Source organism: Clinocottus analis, unplaced genomic scaffold, assembly GCF_023055335.1.
Source record: "Clinocottus analis isolate CAN_PGR_092001 unplaced genomic scaffold, fCliAna1.0.p SCAF_10, whole genome shotgun sequence".
Lineage (NCBI taxonomy): Eukaryota > Metazoa > Chordata > Actinopteri > Perciformes > Cottidae > Clinocottus > Clinocottus analis.
In genome coordinates, this window is record NW_027175821.1 from 9,974,138 (window position 1) to 9,995,304 (window position 21,167).

At 41.9% G+C, this 21,167-nt stretch overlaps 5 protein-coding genes across 16 annotated transcripts in view; all 5 read left to right on the forward strand.

Annotated features, from left to right (window-relative positions):
- LOC137791955 (protocadherin gamma-C5-like) overlaps positions 1–21,167 on the forward strand; it is a 220,533-nt gene that overhangs the window by 79,670 nt on the left and 119,696 nt on the right. The gene's annotated exons all lie outside the window — the stretch shown is intronic.
- LOC137793653 (protocadherin gamma-A10-like) lies at positions 1,085–3,801 on the forward strand. The gene has a single exon (XM_068589931.1). It carries the CDS (start codon positions 1,309–1,311, stop codon positions 3,799–3,801), a length of 2,493 nt encoding a protein of 830 aa, XP_068446032.1. The 5' UTR covers positions 1,085–1,308.
- On the forward strand, positions 4,543–7,723 carry LOC137793657 (protocadherin gamma-A7-like). Its single transcript, XM_068589944.1, has 3 exons — positions 4,543–4,911; positions 6,205–6,966; positions 7,670–7,723. The coding sequence occupies exons 1-3, from the start codon at positions 4,543–4,545 to the stop codon at positions 7,721–7,723; spliced, it is 1,185 nt and encodes a 394-aa protein (XP_068446045.1).
- Positions 7,725–14,377, forward strand: LOC137793665 (protocadherin gamma-A7-like). Its single transcript, XM_068589957.1, has 7 exons — positions 7,725–8,079; positions 8,945–8,949; positions 9,372–10,146; positions 11,487–11,669; positions 12,981–13,110; positions 13,594–13,796; positions 14,348–14,377. The coding sequence occupies exons 1-7, from the start codon at positions 7,732–7,734 to the stop codon at positions 14,375–14,377; spliced, it is 1,674 nt and encodes a 557-aa protein (XP_068446058.1). The 5' UTR covers positions 7,725–7,731.
- LOC137793680 (uncharacterized) lies at positions 14,372–21,093 on the forward strand. Its single transcript, XM_068589982.1, has 3 exons — positions 14,372–16,960; positions 17,709–20,162; positions 21,052–21,093. Exons 1-3 carry the CDS (start codon positions 14,531–14,533, stop codon positions 21,091–21,093), a joined length of 4,926 nt encoding a protein of 1,641 aa, XP_068446083.1. The 5' UTR covers positions 14,372–14,530.

Sequence of the window (21,167 nt, forward strand, 5' to 3'; positions counted from 1 at the left end):
GACTGACTCCAGAAAGAGTGACTGTAAGTTCAGCGGAGCCGGTAGTCAGAACGTGCTGATAATGGACCCCAGTTCTACAGGGACGATGCAGCGGATACAGAGTGAGAGGAGCATCCTGGATGAACCAGACTCTCCTCTAGAGGTGAGTTAAATATTGAGCTTCGTTGGTTTGGCCCTTTGTCCTCTTTGTGTATTTTTTTTCGATTCAAAAGATCGTTGTACGCCAAGCAGTCACTTTCAGCACCATGGACAGCATGTTGTTTATCGTAACGCTGCTTTTTGTCAGTTTCCATGAATAAACTATTTGATAGCATTAACTTCTCTATGAATGCCGCATACAAACGTTGTTTTTTTACTATGTGATATATCTTGATTCGTTTTAGCCAAAGGTATATTCCATTAATAATGTTCACATGTCACGTTTCTGCTCAAAGTTATCTGCCAAAGTTCTATACACAATATTTATTTTTGTCAAGGAATGGTGCTGTTATCAAAGGCAGCAATGGTGCTGTTAAAGGCAGCAGGTCAAGTTGAATAATACAGTCTCGGTTAATTTATAGACATATTTAGTTTTCTTTTGTTTCACCATATTAACGTGACGAGACCTCTTTCTGCATTATTTCTTCTGACCGTTGATATTGCCGTTAAACATTCCCTAATGTAGGATTGTTTGGCTTCAGTGTATTTTAGAGAGTACTTTCTTCCCGTATCAGTTTTGATAAAACTACAAACTGTGCAATTATTGTAGGCACTCATTAGTTTGGTGTTACGTGTTTCCTGTAAAGATTGTTGTATTCTTTTTATATCCCCGCTTTTCTTCTGTTGGACTGTGCGCTGTATAGTCAACTTATTTCAAAATGAGTTTTAATTTCCTCATACGTTTTGAAAAGTGCTTTCTGTTTTTATTTTATAGCGAATCGAACATGAAACAATATATTCAGCTACATTTGTTTTCATTAAAAATACATATTTTAAAACATGTACAGATATATTTCCACAGTAAATACTTGTTCAATCCGTGTGTTTCAGAGCTCAGCTGTAGGGATCTTGTTTGATATTCAACTTTTAGACTCTAAGGGACGCTGTTGGTCAGTCAAATCTCTTGTTATGCTGTGACGTTATTCAGTCCATCCTCTAACTGACTAACAGTGAGGAAGGCTCTCTGTGTTTAGTCGGAGTTTAGTACGAGAGAACATGGTGTCACATATGTGAAGTTTGAAGAAGCGTTAAGTTTTCACGGATATATCAGAAGCAGCTTCGTCATCATATCAATCGGATACAGAGTTTTCGTTTTTATTTTGTGTTGCCATGATGGCAACCAGGGGATCTTTCACATACGCAAGATGGCGATTGTTTTATGGAGTACGACGTCAGATAGGACTGCTCGTGTTGCTGTTTTATGCGCTTAACATGGTAGGTGGCCAGATCCGTTATTCTATACCAGAGGAGATGAAGAAAGGCTCTGTCATCGGGAATGTTGCGCAAGATCTTGGTTTAGATCTGAAGAGGCTCCGTTCGGGGCGGGCCCGTATCGTGACCGGAGGAAACATCCACTACACCGAGCTGAAGACAGACAAAGGGATTCTGGTCGTGAATGAGAGAATAGACCGAGAGCAGCTTTGTGGCGACGTGACTCCATGTAGCTTCAGCTTTGAGGTGATTTTAGAAAACCCTATCGAACTGCACAGAATAACTGTTGAGGTTTTAGATATAAATGATCACGCGCCCGTCTTCCCAAATAAAGATACGCCTATCAACATTGACATCAGTGAATCAGCTGCAGTTGGAGTCCAGTTTCAACTGCAGACAGCAGAGGATCTAGATGTCGGGCAAAATTCGTTGAAAGATTATATTTTGTCGCCAAACGAAAATTTTATATTGAAGCAGCATGCAAATCCAGATGGAAGTAAATATGTTGAAATTGTGCTCCAGAAACCTTTAGACAGAGAGCGACATCCCCATCTGTCTTTAAAACTGATCGCAGTTGACGGAGGAACACCACAGAGATCGGGGACAGTAAATATAGACGTCACTGTGTTGGATGCCAACGACAATGCTCCCGTCTTTAACCAATCTGTGTATAAAGCATCTGTGATGGAAAACACAGCGAAAGGCACTCGTATTATAACTGTAAATGCCACGGACGCTGACAGTGGTTTATATGGAGTCATTACGTACAGCTTGTCCAAGACGAAAGGAAATGCTGTGGATGTATTTAGTATTGATGATCACACAGGCACAGTTTCTGTTTCTGGTCAGATAGATTATGAAAAAGACAGAAAATTTGAGGTCAGGGTCGAGGCAAAAGATCAGGGTGGCCTAACAGGGTCGAGTAAAATAACATTAGATGTGTTTGACGTCAACGACAATGCCCCAATTATAAACATTATGTCATTTTCTAGCCCTCTATCTGAGGATGCACCTCCTGGTACAACTGTGGCTGTTTTGAATATAAAAGATGCAGATTCTGAGAATAATGGAGAAATAAAATGTTCAATAAATGGTAAACTTCCCTTTAAGATCGAATCATCTTTAACAAATTATTACAATTTAATCACAGATCAACATTTTGATAGAGAATCCGTCTCAGAATATAACATAACAATAACAGCCACTGATTTGGGTTCTCCCTCACTTTCTAGCTCAACACAGTTGCATCTTAAAATCTCTGACGTAAACGACAATGCACCTATATTCAATCAAATCAGCTATTCTGCTTACATCACAGAGAATAATTCCCCTGGATTTTCCATATTTGCTGTCAGCGCGCGAGACTCTGATTGGAATCAAAACGCAAGAATATCGTATCTTTTAGAGGACACACAAGTCAGCGGTAGTCCAATCTCTACTTATGTGTCTTTAAACTCTGAAACAGGGGTTCTTAGTGCAGTTCGTTCTTTTGATTATGAACAAATAAAACAGCTTCAGCTCGTAGTCAAAGCGCAAGATGGAGGTTCCCCTCCACTCAGTAGCAACGTGACTGTGAAAGTACTGATCCAGGACCAGAACGACAACCCTCCTCAGGTGCTGTACCCAGTCCAGACTGGTGGCTCTCTGGTGGCTGAACTGGTGCCTCGTTCAGCAGATGTGGGCTATCTGGTCACTAAAGTGGTGGCTGTGGATGTGGACTCTGGACAGAATGCCTGGCTCTCCTATAAACTGCAGAAAGCCACAGACAGGGCGCTGTTTGAAGTGGGCTTACAGAATGGAGAAATAAGAACTATCCGCCAAGTCACTGATAAAGATGCTGTGAAACAAAGACTGACTGTTATCGTGGAGGACAACGGGCAGCCCTCTCGTTCAGCTACAGTCATTGTTAACGTGGCGGTGGCGGACAGCTTCCCTGAAGTGCTGTCTGAGTTCACTGACTTTACACAAGACAAGGAGTACAATGACAACCTGACTTTTTTCTTAGTGCTGGCTTTGGCTGTAGTGTCCTTCCTCTTCATCACGTGTTTAGTGGTTATTATATCAGTGAAGATCTACAGGTGGAGACAGTCTCGCGTCATGTATAGCTCCAATCTCCCTGTGATTCCGTATTATCCACCACGTTACTCAGACACTTTGGGGACAGGCACAGGGACTCTCCAACACGTGTACAACTACGAGGTGTGCAGGACGACTGACTCCAGAAAGAGTGACTGTAAGTTCAGCGGAGCCGGTAGTCAGAACGTGCTGATAATGGACCCCAGTTCTACAGGGACGATGCAGCGGATACAGAGTGAGAGGAGCATCCTGGATGAACCAGACTCTCCTCTAGAGGTGAGGAACAATACTCGACGTGTTTATTCCTTTAGATAGTGTTTCTCTGAACCTAACTGGAATTGCAATAGCTTGTTACAGTTTCACCTAACAAAGTTATATTCAGGACCACAGGGTGGACAGCTCCTTCTGAAAGCAGTTTCTATCTTGAAAATGTTTCCCTTCTCTCATCACTTCTAACTAGAAATACAAATGAGAAATGCAACTATTATCACAATACCACTAATAATAATGATATTATTCAGCAATATTTCCTTAATAATATTATTATGGTTTTAACAAAATCAATAGTACAAACACCATATTTAACGAAAGTAATACACAACATAATAGTATTCACATTATATCAATAATATTACAAGGGACAGTTCTTCAATACTTCCAAATATAACGTTACGTGCATAACTAGTTTTATAAAGTTATTATTTGAAATGTCCCTGGATATGGTATTACGTATATATTTATTATTAATTTTGTAATACAACATTTAATGTGTGACTAATATTGTACACTTCACTTACCTTGAATGGGCTCTGAGCGCCGCTGTTGATACACCACTGACTATCAGTCAGAGCAGCGCACCGGTCCACCCCTTTCATTCCCTTCAGTGTTTCTCTGCTTAGAGAGAAGAAGGTCTGGTTGCTGGTTATTTGAAATGTAACATTTATCGAGGACTTTCTCTGCTGAAGATACCTTTATCTTTTTTTTTCTTCTTTTTGGATTTAAGTACACTGGTTTTGCATTGGAAAGGATTACTGTGTCCGTGCCTTTGGATTCATGATGGCTCGTATGTGGATAAGCGATCTCAGAGGCCGAGGACGAGCACTGTTTGTCATTCTTTGTCTTTTTAAGCTGAGCTCAGTGGCTGGACAGGCTCGCTATTCCGTACCAGAGGAGCAGGCAGAGGGATCTTTTGTCGGAAACATCGCTAGAGATTTAGGTTTGGATGTGGCGAGGCTCATATCAGGTAAAGCTCGTATCATTACGAAAGGAAGCCGACAGTACGTTGATTTAAACCGAGACAAAGGCACCCTTGTGATTAAAGAGCGAATTGACCGAGAAGATCTGTGTGGAAAGACGACGCCCTGTAGCTTCAGTTTCGAGGTCATTTTAGAAAATCCGATCCAGCTTTACCGGGTAACCGTGGAGGTAATAGACATAAACGACAACAGCCCGTCATTCCCTAAGGATGAAATCAGTTTGAATATCGTTGAAAATGCTGCAGCGGGGACTCGTTTCTCACTAGAGAGTGCATACGATCGTGATGTTGGAATTAACGATATTCAAAAATACATACTCAAACCCGTAGACTATTTTAAATTGGAAGTGCAGAGCCAGTCTGATGGAGGGACATTTATTGGAATGGTTTTACAAAACCCGTTAGACCGAGAGAAAGAGGAGACCCACACACTCGTGCTGATTGCTTCAGATGGAGGAGAACCACACAGATCAGGGACAGTACGTATTCATATCACTGTGCTCGATGCGAACGATAATGCGCCAGTGTGTAGTCAGCCTGTTTATAAAGCAGAAGTCAAGGAGAACTCTCCAGAAGGGACCGTAGTAACCACTGTGAGGGCAAATGATGCAGATACAGGAATCAATGGTGATGTAACATTTTCTATAGCGCATGTCGCCAGAGAAGCGAAGCAGCTTTTTGAAGTAAATGTTCAAACTGGAGAGATTAAAGTTGCAGGTAAACTAGATTTTGAAAAATCCAAAACGTATCAATTAAACGTTAAGGCTAGTGATCACGGAGGATATTCAGATACATGCAAAGTTATAATGCAGATACTTGATGAGAATGACAACGTCCCTACAATACAGATGATGTCATTTTCTAACTCGATATCCGAGGATTCTCCTCCAGGTACAACTATAGCTGTAATTAACGTTGATGACGAAGACTCTGATGGTAATGGCGTGGTCAAGTGCTCCATTAACTCGGACATCCCTTTTAAAATCGAGTCTTCATTAACAGGATATTATACCATCGTAACAGATGACGTCTTGGACAGAGAAAGTGTACCTGAGTATAACATAACCATAACCGTCTCTGACCAAGGCTCCCCGCCTCTGACCAGCAGGAAACACATGACTGTAAAAGTGTCTGACGTGAATGACAACCCTCCCAAATTTGACCAATCAGAATACAGTCAGACTTTACCAGAGAATAACTCTCCTGGGTTTTCTGTGTTCACGCTCAGTGCTAGTGATGCAGACTGGGGCCAAAACGCTCGGGTTTCTTATTTCTTGGAGGAGAAAGAGATTAACGGAGCAGCTGTGTCTTCGTTAGTGTCAGTGAATTCAGAAAGTGGTGTCATTCACTCAGTGAGGCCGTTTGATTACGAGCAAATCAAGTGGTTTGAATTTAACGTAACTGCTCGTGATGCTGGATCTCCTCCTCTGAGTTCAGTGGCTCTAGTTAGAATTGTGGTCAAGGACCAGAACGACAACCCTCCTCAGGTGCTGTACCCAGTCCAGACTGGTGGCTCTCTGGTGGCTGAACTGGTGCCTCGTTCAGCAGATGTGGGCTATCTGGTCACTAAAGTGGTGGCTGTGGATGTGGACTCTGGACAGAATGCCTGGCTCTCCTATAAACTGCAGAAAGCCACAGACAGGGCGCTGTTTGAAGTGGGCTTACAGAATGGAGAAATAAGAACTATCCGCCAAGTCACTGATAAAGATGCTGTGAAACAAAGACTGACTGTTATCGTGGAGGACAACGGGCAGCCCTCTCGTTCAGCTACAGTCATTGTTAACGTGGCGGTGGCGGACAGCTTCCCTGAAGTGCTGTCTGAGTTCACTGACTTTACACAAGACAAGGAGTACAATGACAACCTGACTTTCTACTTAGTGCTGGCTTTGGCTGTAGTGTCCTTCCTCTTCATCACGTGTTTAGTGGTTATCATATCAGTGAAGATCTACAGGTGGAGACAGTCTCGCGTCATGTACAGCTCCAATCTCCCTGTGATTCCCTATTATCCACCACGTTACTCAGACACTTTGGGGACAGGCACAGGGACTCTCCAACACGTGTACAACTACGAGGTGTGCAGGACGACTGACTCCAGAAAGAGTGACTGTAAGTTCAGCGGAGCCGGTAGTCAGAACGTGCTGATAATGGACCCCAGTTCTACAGGGACGATGCAGCGGATACAGAGTGAGAGGAGCATCCTGGATGAACCAGACTCTCCTCTAGAGGTGAGGAATTCTTCTCAACGTGTTTACTCCTTTAGATATTGTTTGTCTTAGCTTAACTGGAATTACAATAGCGTGTTACAGTTTAACCTAACAGCAAACTATATTCAGGACCACAGGATAGACAGCTGCTTCGGAAAGCAGTTTCTTTCTTGACAACTTTTCACTTCTCTCATCACTTCTAACTAGAAATAAAAAAACATATGCAACTATTATCACCGTACCACGAATATGAATGATAATAATTCGCAATATTTTCCTTATTAATAATATTATTATTTTAACAAAAACACCAGTACAAAAAACAATTTAATTAAAATTAAAGTGATACACACCATAATATTATTAATATTCATATAAATAATACTGCAAGGGCCAGTTTTCAATACTTGAAAATATAACGTTACGTGCATAATAAGTTTTATAAAGTTATTATTTGAAATGTCGCTCGACATGGTATTGCGTCAATATTGCATGTTAATTTTGTAATGCAGCATTTAATGTGTGACTAATATTGTACACTTCACTTACCTTGAATGGGCTCTGAGCGCCGCTGTTGATACACCACTGACTATCAGTTCATTCCCTTCAGTGTTTCTCTGCTTAGAGAGAAGAAGGTCTGGCTGCTGGTGGTTTAAAATGTAACAATTATCGAGGACTTTCTCTGCTGAAGATACCTTTACATTTTTTTCTTTTTGGATTTCAGTACACTGGTTTTGCATTGGAAAGGATTACTGTGTCCGTGCCTTTGGATTCATGATGGCTCGTATGTGGATAAGCGATCTCAAAGGCCGAGGACGAGCACTGTTTGTCATTCTTTGTCTTTTTAAGCTGAGCTCAGTGGCTGGACAGGCTCGCTATTCCGTACCAGAGGAGCAGGCAGAGGGATCTTTTGTCGGAAACATCGCTAGAGATTTAGGTTTGGATGTGGCGAGGCTCATATCAGGTAAAGCTCGTATCATTACGAAAGGAAGCCGACAGTACGTTGATTTAAACCGAGACAAAGGCACCCTTGTGATTAAAGAGCGAATCGACCGAGAAGATCTGTGTGGAAAGACGACGCCCTGTAGCTTCAGTTTCGAGGTCATTTTAGAAAATCCGATCCAGCTTTACCGGGTAACCGTGGAGGTAATAGACATAAACGACAACAGCCCGTCGTTCCCTAAGGATGAAACACATTTGAAACTCGTAGAAAATGCTGCAACGGGGACTCGCTTCTCTCTCGTGAGTGCAGACGATCGTGATGTTGGAATTAACGATATTCAAAAATACATACTCAAACCTTCAGATCATTTCAAATTGGAAGTACAAAGTCGGACTCATGGAGGAAAACTGATCGAAATGGTTTTGCAAAACCCGTTAGACCGAGAGACAGAGGAGACCCACACACTCGTGCTGACTGCTTCAGATGGAGGAGAACCACACAGATCAGGGACAGTACGTATTCATATCACTGTGCTCGATGCGAACGATAATGCGCCAGTGTGTAGTCAGCCTGTTTATAAAGCAGAAGTCAAGGAGAACTCTCCAGAAGGGACTGTAGTAACCACTGTGAGGGCAAATGACGCAGATAAAGGAGTCAATGGTGAAGTGTCTTATTATATTCCTTATGTAACCAAAGAAGAGAAGCAGCTTTTTGAAGTAAATGTTAAAACTGGAGAGATTAAAGTTGCAGGTAAACTAAATTTTGAAAAATCCAAAACGTATCAATTAAACGTTCAGGCAAGTGATCACGGAGGATATTCAGATACATGTAACGTTATAATTCAAATAATTGATGAGAATGACAACGTCCCTGTAATACAGATGATGTCATTTTCCAACTCGATATCCGAGGATTCTCCTCCAGGTACAACTATAGCTGTAATTAACGTTGATGACGAAGACTCTGATGGTAATGGCGTGGTCAAGTGCTCCATTAACTCGGACATGCCTTTTAAAATCGAGTCTTCATTAACAGGATATTATACCATCGTAACAGATGACGTCTTGGACAGAGAAAGTGTACCTGAGTATAACATAACCATAACCGTCTCTGACCAAGGCTCCCCGCCTCTGACCAGCAGGAAACACATGACTGTAAAAGTGTCTGACGTGAATGACAACCCTCCCAAATTTGACCAATCAGAATACAGGCAGACTTTACCAGAGAATAACTCTCCTGGGTTTTCTGTGTTCACGCTCAGTGCTAGTGATGCAGACTGGGGCCAAAACGCTCGTGTTTCTTATTTCTTGGAGGAGAAAGAGATTAACGGAGCAGCGGTGTCTTCGTTAGTGTCAGTGAATTCAGAAAGTGGTGTCATTCACTCAGTGAGGTCGTTTGATTACGAGCAAATCAAGTGGTTTGAATTTAACGTAACTGCTCGTGATGCTGGATCTCCTCCTCTGAGTTCAGTGGCTCTAGTTAGAATAGTAGTCCAGGACCAGAACGACAACCCTCCTCAGGTGCTGTACCCAGTCCAGACTGGTGGCTCTCTGGTGGCTGAACTGGTGCCTCGTTCAGCAGATGTGGGCTATCTGGTCACTAAAGTGGTGGCTGTGGATGTGGACTCTGGACAGAATGCCTGGCTCTCCTATAAACTGCAGAAAGCCACAGACAGGGCGCTGTTTGAAGTGGGCTTACAGAATGGAGAAATAAGAACTATCCGCCAAGTCACTGATAAAGATGCTGTGAAACAAAGACTGACTGTTATCGTGGAGGACAACGGGCAGCCCTCTCGTTCAGCTACAGTCATTGTTAACGTGGCGGTGGCGGACAGCTTCCCTGAAGTGCTGTCTGAGTTCACTGACTTTACACAAGACAAGGAGTACAATGACAACCTGACTTTTTTCTTAGTGCTGGCTTTGGCTGTAGTGTCCTTCCTCTTCATCACGTGTTTAGTGGTTATCATATCAGTGAAGATCTACAGGTGGAGACAGTCTCGTGTCATGTATAGCTCCAATCTCCCTGTGATTCCGTATTATCCACCACGTTACTCAGACACTTTGGGGACCGGCACAGGGACTCTCCAACACGTGTACAACTACGAGGTGTGCAGGACGACTGACTCCAGAAAGAGTGACTGTAAGTTCAGCGGAGCCGGTAGTCAGAACGTGCTGATAATGGACCCCAGTTCTACAGGGACGATGCAGCGGATACAGAGTGAGAGGAGCATCCTGGATGAACCAGACTCTCCTCTAGAGGTGAGGATCAATATGCAAATTTATTGTTTTGTTCAACACTGATTTCATAAATGAAATTGAATTCCAATATGCAGTTTTACCCCCAAAACAAATACACGCAGATATGTTCAATACCGCAAAATGTACAACTCTTTAACTGATAGGCCTTGTTAGTTTTCACTGTCCTCATGACTTCTTATCAGGTATATCAGATGTGTTTTGTGTCTCATATTATACTCGTTTTGAGGTTAGTTTAATAATGTAGCGTTGTCTATTTGCTGTTATTTCTCCTTCTATATCTACTTACATTGATAATGAAGTGTTGTCGCTATGCTGTTCTATTCAGCACCATGGACAGCACCTGACCTTTTGCAGCACCTCATGCGAATAGTCCTGTCCTCATATTCAACTTACAAAATCAGTTAAGTTAGATGAATGGTGCTTCTTTTTTCTGACACACACTGTTTTGACATAGTTGCATTTTGTGTTAACGTGGACTGGTATCTTGCTAGTTTTTTTAATTCACTTTCAGGTTTTGGGTTCTTTCGATGTTCTATCATATTTCACTTGGCATTTAAAACAAAGAGGTTAACAATGGATATACGGGACAATCAAAAAGGCTCATGTTACTGCTCTCACTGAACACAAACTATCAAGCCCCATTGTTTTATTTTCCCCAATAATTCCTTACATCATGAGTTGTATTTACTTTAGTTAATGTGTGTGTTCCGATATTGTTTCTCTTCAATTATTTGCATATTATATTGAAAATTCTACAGTTCCATAATCATGATAATATCCAAAGTGACAATAGTCTGTTTTTTTTATAGTTATTTACCTGAGTACCGTGTTGTGATTATTTTAGATAAGTTTAGTACCAACCAATCAGCTTTACGCAACCACTTGAAATGTACAAACTTGCGTTATTCCTAATTTTGGACTCTAAGCGACGCTGTTGATCAATCCAACATCATGTATAAAACATTGCCTCACAGTCTCCTCCCTTATCACATTGGTTCATGAGAGAAAAAGAGACCGTGTGCATTATGTGGGCTGACGTTCGAAGAAAGCAGACTTCCATGTGTTAATATCTCTCATCGGACATCGAGTAAACAGACCACTCGACATCGTTGTTCTTTAGGTGTCTGTTGAATCTTTTTTTCTTCTTCTTCTTCATACGTCTTGTGCTGGGATCGTTACCGCCGTTTTTAAATATTTATTTTGCAATGGCTTGTGGACTACCACCCTACTCCCGGTGCGGAAAATGGCGCTTTGGCTGCGAACACAATTGGAAACTTCTGTTGTTTTTGTTTTATCTCAACCATTTAGTCAGCGGACATATCCGGTATTCAATCCCGGAGGAAATGAAGAAAGGCTCCCTCATCGGTAATGTAGCTCAGGACCTTGGTTTGGATGTGAAAAGGCTCCGTTCCGGTCGGGCCCGTATCGTGACCGGGGAGAGCATCCAGTACACCGAGCTGAAGACAGACAAAGGGACGCTAGTTGTGAAAGAGAGAATAGACCGCGAGCAGCTGTGTGGAGACGTAACGCCGTGCAGTTTCAGCTTTGAGGTAATTTTAGAAAACCCAATGGAGTTACTTCAAATTACAGTTGAAATAACCGACATAAATGATCATTCTCCCACGTTCAAAAGAGACACAATCCATTTTGAAATAAGTGAAATAGCTAATACTGGGTCTCGTTTTTCATTGACAAGTGCAGAAGACTCGGATGTGGGGGTCAATGGACTGAGAGAATATTTTCTCACTGAGAATGATCATTTTATTTTGAAACAAAACTCGAATGCAGATGGAAAGAAATATGCAGAGATGGTGCTGCAGAAGCCATTAGACAGAGAAACAAACCCTAAGCTGTCTCTAAAGCTTATTGCTGTAGATGGTGGAAACCCGCAGAGATCTGGTACAGTAAATATAGATATCATTGTCCTTGATGCCAATGATAATGCACCTCTATTTAATCAATCTGTGTACAAAGCTACAGTCATGGAAAACTCTCTTAGAGATACTTACGTCACCACTGTTAATGCCAGTGATGCAGATTTTGGTTCAAATAGTATCATAACCTATTCCTTTTCAGACCTCAACAGTGACATCAACAATTTATTTGTGATTGAAGACAAATCTGGCGTTATTTTAATAACGGGCTCTGTTGATTACGAAAAAGACAAAAAGTACGAACTTAGAATCGATGCAAAGGATCAGGGAGGTTTGACAGATTCAAGTAAAGTCATAATTGAAGTAACTGATGTAAATGACAACGCCCCTACGATTAGCGTTATGTCATTCACTAGTCCTGTGTCAGAAGACTCTCCTTCTGGTACAACTATTGGCATTATAAATGTTAAAGACCTAGATTCAGGTGATAACGGAAAAATAAATTGTAGAATAGAACATAATACACATTTCAAAATTAAATCTAATTTAAGAAATTACTATACATTGGTAACAGATACTGTATTAGATCGTGAAACTGTTTCAGAGTATAACATCACTGTTGTTGCCACAGATGGAGGAATGCCTCCTCTCTCTACTAAAAGAACCTTTTACTTAAAGGTCTCTGATGTGAACGATAATGCTCCACTGTTTTCAGAAAGTGTTTACAATGCGTTTATTTTGGAGAATAACTCTCCAGGAGTTTCCCTTCATACTGTCAGGGCTAAAGATTCTGATGAAAACCAGAACGCCCGTGTATCGTATATTCTGGAAGAAACTTATATCGGTGGGTCTCCACTTTCAGAATACATTTCCATAAATGCAGAAAGTGGAGTTTTACACGCGGTGCGCTCATTTGATTATGAGCAAATCAAACAGCTGCTTTTTAATGTCAGAGCGCAGGATGGAGGCTCCCCTCCACTCAGTAGCAACGTGACTGTGAAAGTACTGATCCAGGACCAGAACGACAACCCTCCTCAGGTGCTGTACCCTGTCCAGACTGGTGGCTCTCTGGTGGCTGAACTGGTGCCTCGTTCAGCAGATGTGGGCTATCTGGTCACTAAAGTGGTGGCTGTGGATGTGGACTCTGGACAGAATGCCTGGCTCTCCTATAAACTGCAGAAAGCCACAGACAGGGCGCTGTTTGAAGTGGGCTTACAGAATGGAGAAATAAGAACTATCCGCCAAGTCACTGATAAAGATGCTGTGAAACAAAGACTGACTGTTATCGTGGAGGACAACGGGCAGCCCTCTCGTTCAGCTACAGTCATTGTTAACGTGGCGGTGGCGGACAGCTTCCCTGAAGTGCTGTCTGAGTTCACTGACTTTACACAAGACAAGGAGTACAATGACAACCTGACTTTTTTCTTAGTGCTGGCTTTGGCTGTAGTGTCCTTCCTCTTCATCACGTGTTTAGTGGTTATCATATCAGTGAAGATCTACAGGTGGAGACAGTCTCGCGTCATGTACAGCTCCAATCTCCCTGTGATTCCGTATTATCCACCACGTTACTCAGACACTTTGGGGACCGGCACAGGGACTCTCCAACACGTGTACAACTACGAGGTGTGCAGGACGACTGACTCCAGAAAGAGTGACTGTAAGTTCAGCGGAGCCGGTAGTCAGAACGTGCTGATAATGGACCCCAGTTCTACAGGGACGATGCAGCGGATACAGAGTGAGAGGAGCATCCTGGATGAACCAGACTCTCCTCTAGAGGTGAGGACCAATAGTTGTGTGTTTTTTTCAACATTGTTCTGAAAATAACTAAAATTCCAATATGCAGTTTTACCCGGAAACAAGTACTCACACTTCCTTAGACCACCACAAATCTGACAGCTCGTCTGAGATGGATTTTTAGTTTTGTCTTCTGTCTTTAAGATTTATAATCAGTAGTATCAGAAGTGTTTAATGTATTCTATAATACTCATTGAGAGGTTAGTTTTATAGTGTGGCGTTGTTTATATGCTGTTATGTCTCCTTCTATATAAATGATAGTAAATGTTCCCACTTTGCAGTCCTTTTCAGCACCATGGATCATTTTAATAATGATAATGATATTTGTTTAGAATTCTGATAATGGTATTTTTAATAATTTACCAATATAAGATACATTGCATTCCTTTGCTCTACCTTTTGTACATCGTTTATCATGATACCAATCACTTTGGTGTGCACGTTTTGGACTCTAAGTGACGCTGTTTAACAAGAATACCATGTCTACTGATAATCTCTCTGATGCGGTTCAGTGACGTTCGTTGTAAAATCAGATTGAAGTGGCTGCGAGGGAGGATCAGTAAACGTATACCATGAAGACACGGTGTTTTTTGGGATTCTAACGGCTTTATTTCTCGTTTTTTAATCGGCACCTCTGCAATAGCGGATGTTACTGAATTGAGTTCGGAGGTTCTCTGTTGTTTTTTCTTCTATTTTTGACAATTTCCATTTTTGAAATGGCGATCCAACAACCACTCGGCAAATGGCGTGTACCGTTCCGACATCCGCGGGTAATGGTTCTTATATTGTTGTACATTAATATCGTCTCAGGACAGATCCGCTACTCTATACCAGAGGAGACTAAGAAGGGATCACTTATCGGTAATGTAGCTCAGGACCTTGGTTTAGATCTCAAGAGGCTCCGTTCTGGCCGAGCCCGCATCGTGACCGGAGGAAACATCCAGTACACCGAGCTGAAGACAGACAAAGGGATTTTAGTCGTGAATGAGAGAATAGACCGAGAGCAGCTTTGCGGAGACGTAACGCCGTGTAGTTTCAGCTTTGAAATAATTTTAGAAAATCCTATGGAGCTACACCACATAACCATCGAAGTGTTAGATGTGAATGATCATCCTCCGGTATTCAAAAAGGTGAATATTATGTTAGACATTAGCGAGGCCGCGAACGTTGGGGCTCGATTTGTGCTAGACAGTGCAGATGATCCTGATGTTGGTGTCAATGGCCTGCAGAATTATATTTTATCTTCAAACGATAACTTCGTTTTGAAGCAGCACATTAATCCAGATGGAAGTAAATATGCTGAGATGGTGCTGCAGAAGCAATTAGACAGAGAAACCTTACCCCATCTCTCTTTAAAGCTTATTGCTGTAGATGGCGGGAATCCGCAGAGATCTGGCACAGTAAATATAAACATCATAGTTTTAGATGCAAACGACAATGCGCCCGTTTTCAACCAGACAGTGTATAAAGCTACGGTGATAGAAAACGCAGTGAAGGGCACTCATATCGTTACTGTTAATGCTACAGATGCAGATAGTGAATCGAATAGTTACATCACGTATTCTATTTCAAACGTGAGAAGCAATATTGCTGATGTATTAACCATAGATCAGGTCTCTGGTTTATTGTCGGTTTCAGGCCCAATAGATTTTGAAAAGGATAGAAAATATGAGATTAGAATTGATGCAAAAGATCAGGGAGGTTTGACAGATTCAAGCAAAGTCATAATTGAAGTAACTGATGTAAATGACAACGCCCCTACGATTAGCGTTATGTCATTCACTAGTCCTGTGTCAGAAGACTCTCCTTCTGGTACAACTATTGGCATTATAAATGTTAAAGACCTAGATTCAGGTGATAACGGAAAAATAAATTGTAGAATAGAACATAATACACATTTCAAGATTAAATCTAATTTAAGAAATTACTATACGTTGGTAACAGATACTGTATTAGATCGTGAAACTGTTTCAGAGTATAACATCACTGTTGTTGCCACAGATGGAGGAATGCCTCCTCTCTCTACTAAAAGAACCTTTTACTTAAAGGTCTCTGATGTGAACGATAATGCTCCACTGTTTTCAGAAAGTGTTTACAATGCGTTTATTTTGGAGAATAACTCTCCAGGAGTTTCCCTTCATACTGTCAGTGCTAAAGATTCTGATGAAAACCAGAACGCCCGTGTATCGTATATTCTGGAAGAAACTTATATCGGTGGGTCTCCACTTTCAGAATATATTTCTATAAATGCAGAAAGTGGAGTTTTACACGCGGTGCGCTCATTTGATTTTGAGCAAATCAAACAGCTGCTTTTTAATGTCAGAGCGCAGGATGGAGGCTCCCCTCCACTCAGTAGCAACGTGACTGTGAAAGTACTGATCCAGGACCAGAACGACAACCCTCCTCAGGTGCTGTACCCAGTCCAGACTGGTGGCTCTCTGGTGGCTGAACTGGTGCCTCGTTCAGCAGATGTGGGCTATCTGGTCACTAAAGTGGTGGCTGTGGATGTGGACTCTGGACAGAATGCCTGGCTCTCCTATAAACTGCAGAAAGCCACAGACAGGGCGCTGTTTGAAGTGGGCTTACAGAATGGAGAAATAAGAACTGTCCGCCAAGTCACTGATAAAGATGCTGTGAAACAAAGACTGACTGTTATCGTGGAGGACAACGGGCAGCCCTCTCGTTCAGCTACAGTCATTGTTAACGTGGCGGTGGCGGACAGCTTCCCTGAAGTGCTGTCTGAGTTCACTGACTTTACACAAGACAAGGAGTACAATGACAACCTGACTTTCTACTTAGTGCTGGCTTTGGCTGTAGTGTCCTTCCTCTTCATCACGTGTTTAGTGGTTATTATATCAGTAAAGATCTACAGGTGGAGACAGTCTCGCGTCATGTACAGCTCCAATCTCCCTGTGATTCCGTATTATCCACCACGTTACTCAGACACTTTGGGGACCGGCACAGGGACTCTCCAACACGTGTACAACTATGAGGTGTGCAGGACGACTGACTCCAGAAAGAGTGACTGTAAGTTCAGCGGAGCCGGTAGTCAGAACGTGCTGATAATGGACCCCAGTTCTACAGGGACGATGCAGCGGATACAGAGTGAGAGGAGCATCCTGGATGAACCAGACTCTCCTCTAGAGGTGAGGAACTCTTCTCAACGTGTTTACTCCATTAGATATTGTTTCTCTTAGCTTAACTGGAATTACAATAGCGTGTTACAGTTTAACCTAACAAAGTTATATTCAGGCCCACAGGGTGGACAGCTCCTTCTGAAAGCAGTTTCTATCTTGAAAACCTTTCCCTTCTCTCATCACTTCTAACTAGAAATACAAATGAGAAATGCAACTATTATCACAATATCACTAATAATAATGATTTTATTCAGCAATATTTCCTTCATACTATTATTATGGTTTTAACAAAATCAATAGTACAAACACCGTATTTAACGAAAGTAATACACAACATAATAGTATTCACATTATATCAATAATATTACAAGGGACAGTTCTTCAATACTTCCAAATATAACGTTACGTGCATAACTAGTTTTATAAAGTTATTATTTGAAATGTCCCTGGATATGGTATTACGTATATATTTATTATTAATTTTGTAATACAACATTTAATGTGTGACTAATATTGTACACTTCACTTACCTTGAATGGGCTCTGAGCGCCGCTGTTGATACACCACTGACTATCAGTCAGAGCAGCGCACCGGTCCACCCCTTTCATTCCCTTCAGTGTTTCTCTGCTTAGAGAGAAGAAGGTCTGGTTGCTGGTTATTTGAAATGTAACATTTATCGAGGACTTTCTCTGCTGAAGATACCTTTTACTTTTGTTTTTCTTTTTGGATTTAAGTACACTGGTTTTGCATTGGAAAGGATTACTGTGTCCGTGCCTTTGGATTCATGATGGCTCGTATGTGGATAAGCGATCTCAGAGGCCGAGGACGAGCACTGTTTGTCATTCTTTGTCTTTTTAAGCTGAGCTCAGTGGCTGGACAGGCTCGCTATTCCGTACCAGAGGAGCAGGCAGAGGGATCTTTTGTCGGAAACATCGCTAGAGATTTAGGTTTGGATGTGGCGAGGCTCATATCAGGTAAAGCTCGTATCATTACGAAAGGAAGCCGACAGTACGTTGATTTAAACCGAGACAAAGGCACCCTTGTGATTAAAGAGCGAATCGACCGAGAAGATCTGTGTGGAAAGACGACGCCCTGTAGCTTCAGTTTCGAGGTCATTTTAGAAAATCCGATCCAGCTTTACCGGGTAACCGTGGAGGTAATAGACATAAACGACAACAGCCCGTCATTCCCTAAGGATGAAATCAGTTTGAATATCGTTGAAAATGCTGCAGCGGGGACTCGTTTCTCACTAGAGAGTGCATACGACCTCGACGTTGGAATTAACGACATTCAAAAATATATACTTAAACCCGTAGACAATTTTAAATTGGAAGTACAGAGTCGGACTCATGGAGGAACACTGATAGAAATGGTTTTGCAAAACCCGTTAGACCGAGAGAAAGAGGAGACCCACACACTCGTGCTGATTGCTTCAGATGGAGGAGAACCACACAGATCAGGGACAGTACGTATTCATATCACTGTGCTCGATGCGAACGATAATGCGCCAGTGTGTAGTCAGCCTGTTTATAAAGCAGAAGTCAAGGAGAACTCTCCAGAAGGGACTGTAGTAACCACTGTGAGGGCAAATGACGCAGATAAAGGAATCAATGGTGATGTAACATTTTCTATAGCGCATGTAACCAGAGAAGCGAAGCAGCTTTTTGAAGTAAATGTTCAAACTGGAGAGATTAGAGTTGCAGGTAAACTAGATTTTGAAAAATCCAAAACGTATCAATTAAACGTTAAGGCTAGTGATCACGGAGGATATTCAGATACATGTAACGTTATAATTCAAATAATTGATGAGAATGACAACGTCCCTGTAATACAGATGATGTCATTTTCTAACTCGATATCCGAGGATTCTCCTCCAGGTACAACTATAGCTGTAATTAACGTTGATGACGAAGACTCTGATGGTAATGGCGTGGTCAAGTGCTCCATTAACTCGGACATGCCTTTTAAAATCGAGTCTTCATTAACAGGATATTATACCATCGTAACAGATGACGTCTTGGACAGAGAAAGTGTACCTGAGTATAACATAACCATAACCGTCTCTGACCAAGGCTCACCGCCTCTGACCAGCAGGAAACACATGACTGTAAAAGTGTCTGACGTGAATGACAACCCTCCCAAATTTGACCAATCAGAATACAGTCAGACTTTACCAGAGAATAACTCTCCTGGGTTTTCTGTGTTCACGCTCAGTGCTAGTGATGCAGACTCGGGGCAAAACGCTCGTGTTTCTTATTTCTTGGAGGAGAAAGAGATTAACGGAGCAGCTGTGTCTTCGTTAGTGTCAGTGAATTCAGAAAGTGGTGTCATTCACTCAGTGAGGTCGTTTGATTACGAGCAACTCAAGTGGTTTGAATTTAACGTAACTGCTCGTGATGCTGGATCTCCTCCTCTGACTTCAGTGGCTCTAGTTAGAATAGTAGTCCAGGACCAGAACGACAACCCTCCTCAGGTGCTGTACCCAGTCCAGACTGGTGGCTCTCTGGTGGCTGAACTGGTGCCTCGTTCAGCAGATGTGGGCTATCTGGTCACTAAAGTGGTGGCTGTGGATGTGGACTCTGGACAGAATGCCTGGCTCTCCTATAAACTGCAGAAAGCCACAGACAGGGCGCTGTTTGAAGTGGGCTTACAGAATGGAGAAATCAGAACTATCCGCCAAGTCACTGATAAAGATGCTGTGAAACAAAGACTGACTGTTATCGTGGAGGACAACGGGCAGCCCTCTCGTTCAGCTACAGTCATTGTTAACGTGGCGGTGGCGGACAGCTTCCCTGAAGTGCTGTCTGAGTTCACTGACTTTACACAAGACAAGGAGTACAATGACAACCTGACTTTCTACTTAGTGCTGGCTTTGGCTGTAGTGTCCTTCCTCTTCATCACGTGTTTAGTGGTTATTATATCAGTGAAGATCTACAGGTGGAGACAGTCTCGCGTCATGTACAGCTCCAATCTCCCTGTGATTCCGTATTATCCACCACGTTACTCAGACACTTTGGGCACAGGGACAGGGACTCTCCAACACGTGTACAACTACGAGGTGTGCAGGACGACTGACTCCAGAAAGAGTGACTGTAAGTTCAGCGGAGCCGGTAGTCAGAACGTGCTGATAATGGACCCCAGTTCTACAGGGACGATGCAGCGGATACAGAGTGAGAGGAGCATCCTGGATGAACCAGACTCTCCTCTAGAGGTGAGGATCAATATGCAAAGTTATTGTTTTGTTCAATATTGTATTCCTAAATGAAATTAAATTCCAATATGCAGTTTGTTTGTTGCACAACAAAGCCCACAGCGCCACGTCCAATAGTGTCGTTCTTATACACGCAGATATGTTCAATACCGCAAAATGTACAACTCTTTAACTGATAGGCCTTTTTAGTTTTCACTGTCCTCATGACTTCTTATTAGGTATGTCAGATGTGTTTTGTGTCTCATGTTATACTCGTTTTGAGGTTAGTTTAATAATGTAGCGTTGTCTATTGGCTGTTATTTCTCCTTCTATATCTACTTACCAATGTAAGTAGTGAAGATCTACTTATTCAGCACCATGGACAGCACCTGACCTTTTGCAGCACCTCATACGAATAGTCCTGTCCTCATATTCAACTTACAACATCAGTTAAGTTAGATGAATGGTGCTTCTTTTTTTTAAGAAACACACCATTTTGCCATAGTTGCATTTCATGATCACGTGGACTGTTATCTTGCTAATTTTTTAATTCACTTTTAGGTTTCGGGTTATCATGATTTTCAATCATATTTCACTTAACATTTACAACAAAGAGTGGATATAAATTGATGGGACAATCAAAAAGGCTCATGTTACTGCTCTCACTGAACACAAACTATTAAGCCCCATTGTTTTATTTCCCCCAATAATTCCTTACATCATGAGTTGTATTTACTTTAGTTAATGCGTGTGTTCTTATGCTATTTCTATTCAATTATTGTTATATATTATTGTTTTAAATATGTTTCATTGCAAATTCAACAATACTATAATCATGATAATATCCACAATGATAATAGTTTTTTTAAAATAGTTATTTATCTGAGTACCGTGTTGTGATTATTTTTAGATGAGTTTAGTACCAACCTATCAGCTTTACGCAACCACTTAAGACATGCGGTATTCCTGATTTTGGACTCTAAGCGACGCTGTTGATCAATCCAACATCATGTATAAAACATTGCC

Excerpts from the sequence above, each read along its gene's own strand:
- LOC137793653 (XM_068589931.1), top strand. The coding sequence starts at position 1,309 with ATGATGGCAACCAGGGGATCTTTCACATACGCAAGATGGCGATTGTTT.
- LOC137793657 (XM_068589944.1), top strand. The coding sequence starts at position 4,543 with ATGGCTCGTATGTGGATAAGCGATCTCAGAGGCCGAGGACGAGCACTG. Across the intron at positions 4,912-6,204 it reads TTTACCGGGTAACCGTGGAG|GACCAGAACGACAACCCTCC; the intron begins GTAATAGACATA and ends ATTGTGGTCAAG. Across the intron at positions 6,967-7,669 it reads AACCAGACTCTCCTCTAGAG|TACACTGGTTTTGCATTGGA; the intron begins GTGAGGAATTCT and ends TTTGGATTTCAG.
- LOC137793680 (XM_068589982.1), top strand. The coding sequence starts at position 14,531 with ATGGCGATCCAACAACCACTCGGCAAATGGCGTGTACCGTTCCGACAT. Across the intron at positions 16,961-17,708 it reads AACCAGACTCTCCTCTAGAG|GATTACTGTGTCCGTGCCTT; the intron begins GTGAGGAACTCT and ends TGCATTGGAAAG. Across the intron at positions 20,163-21,051 it reads AACCAGACTCTCCTCTAGAG|ATGAGTTTAGTACCAACCTA; the intron begins GTGAGGATCAAT and ends GATTATTTTTAG.
- LOC137793665 (XM_068589957.1), top strand. The coding sequence starts at position 7,732 with ATGTGGATAAGCGATCTCAAAGGCCGAGGACGAGCACTGTTTGTCATT. Across the intron at positions 10,147-11,486 it reads AACCAGACTCTCCTCTAGAG|GAAATGAAGAAAGGCTCCCT; the intron begins GTGAGGATCAAT and ends TCAATCCCGGAG. Across the intron at positions 11,670-12,980 it reads GCGAGCAGCTGTGTGGAGAC|GATGGAGGCTCCCCTCCACT; the intron begins GTAACGCCGTGC and ends GTCAGAGCGCAG.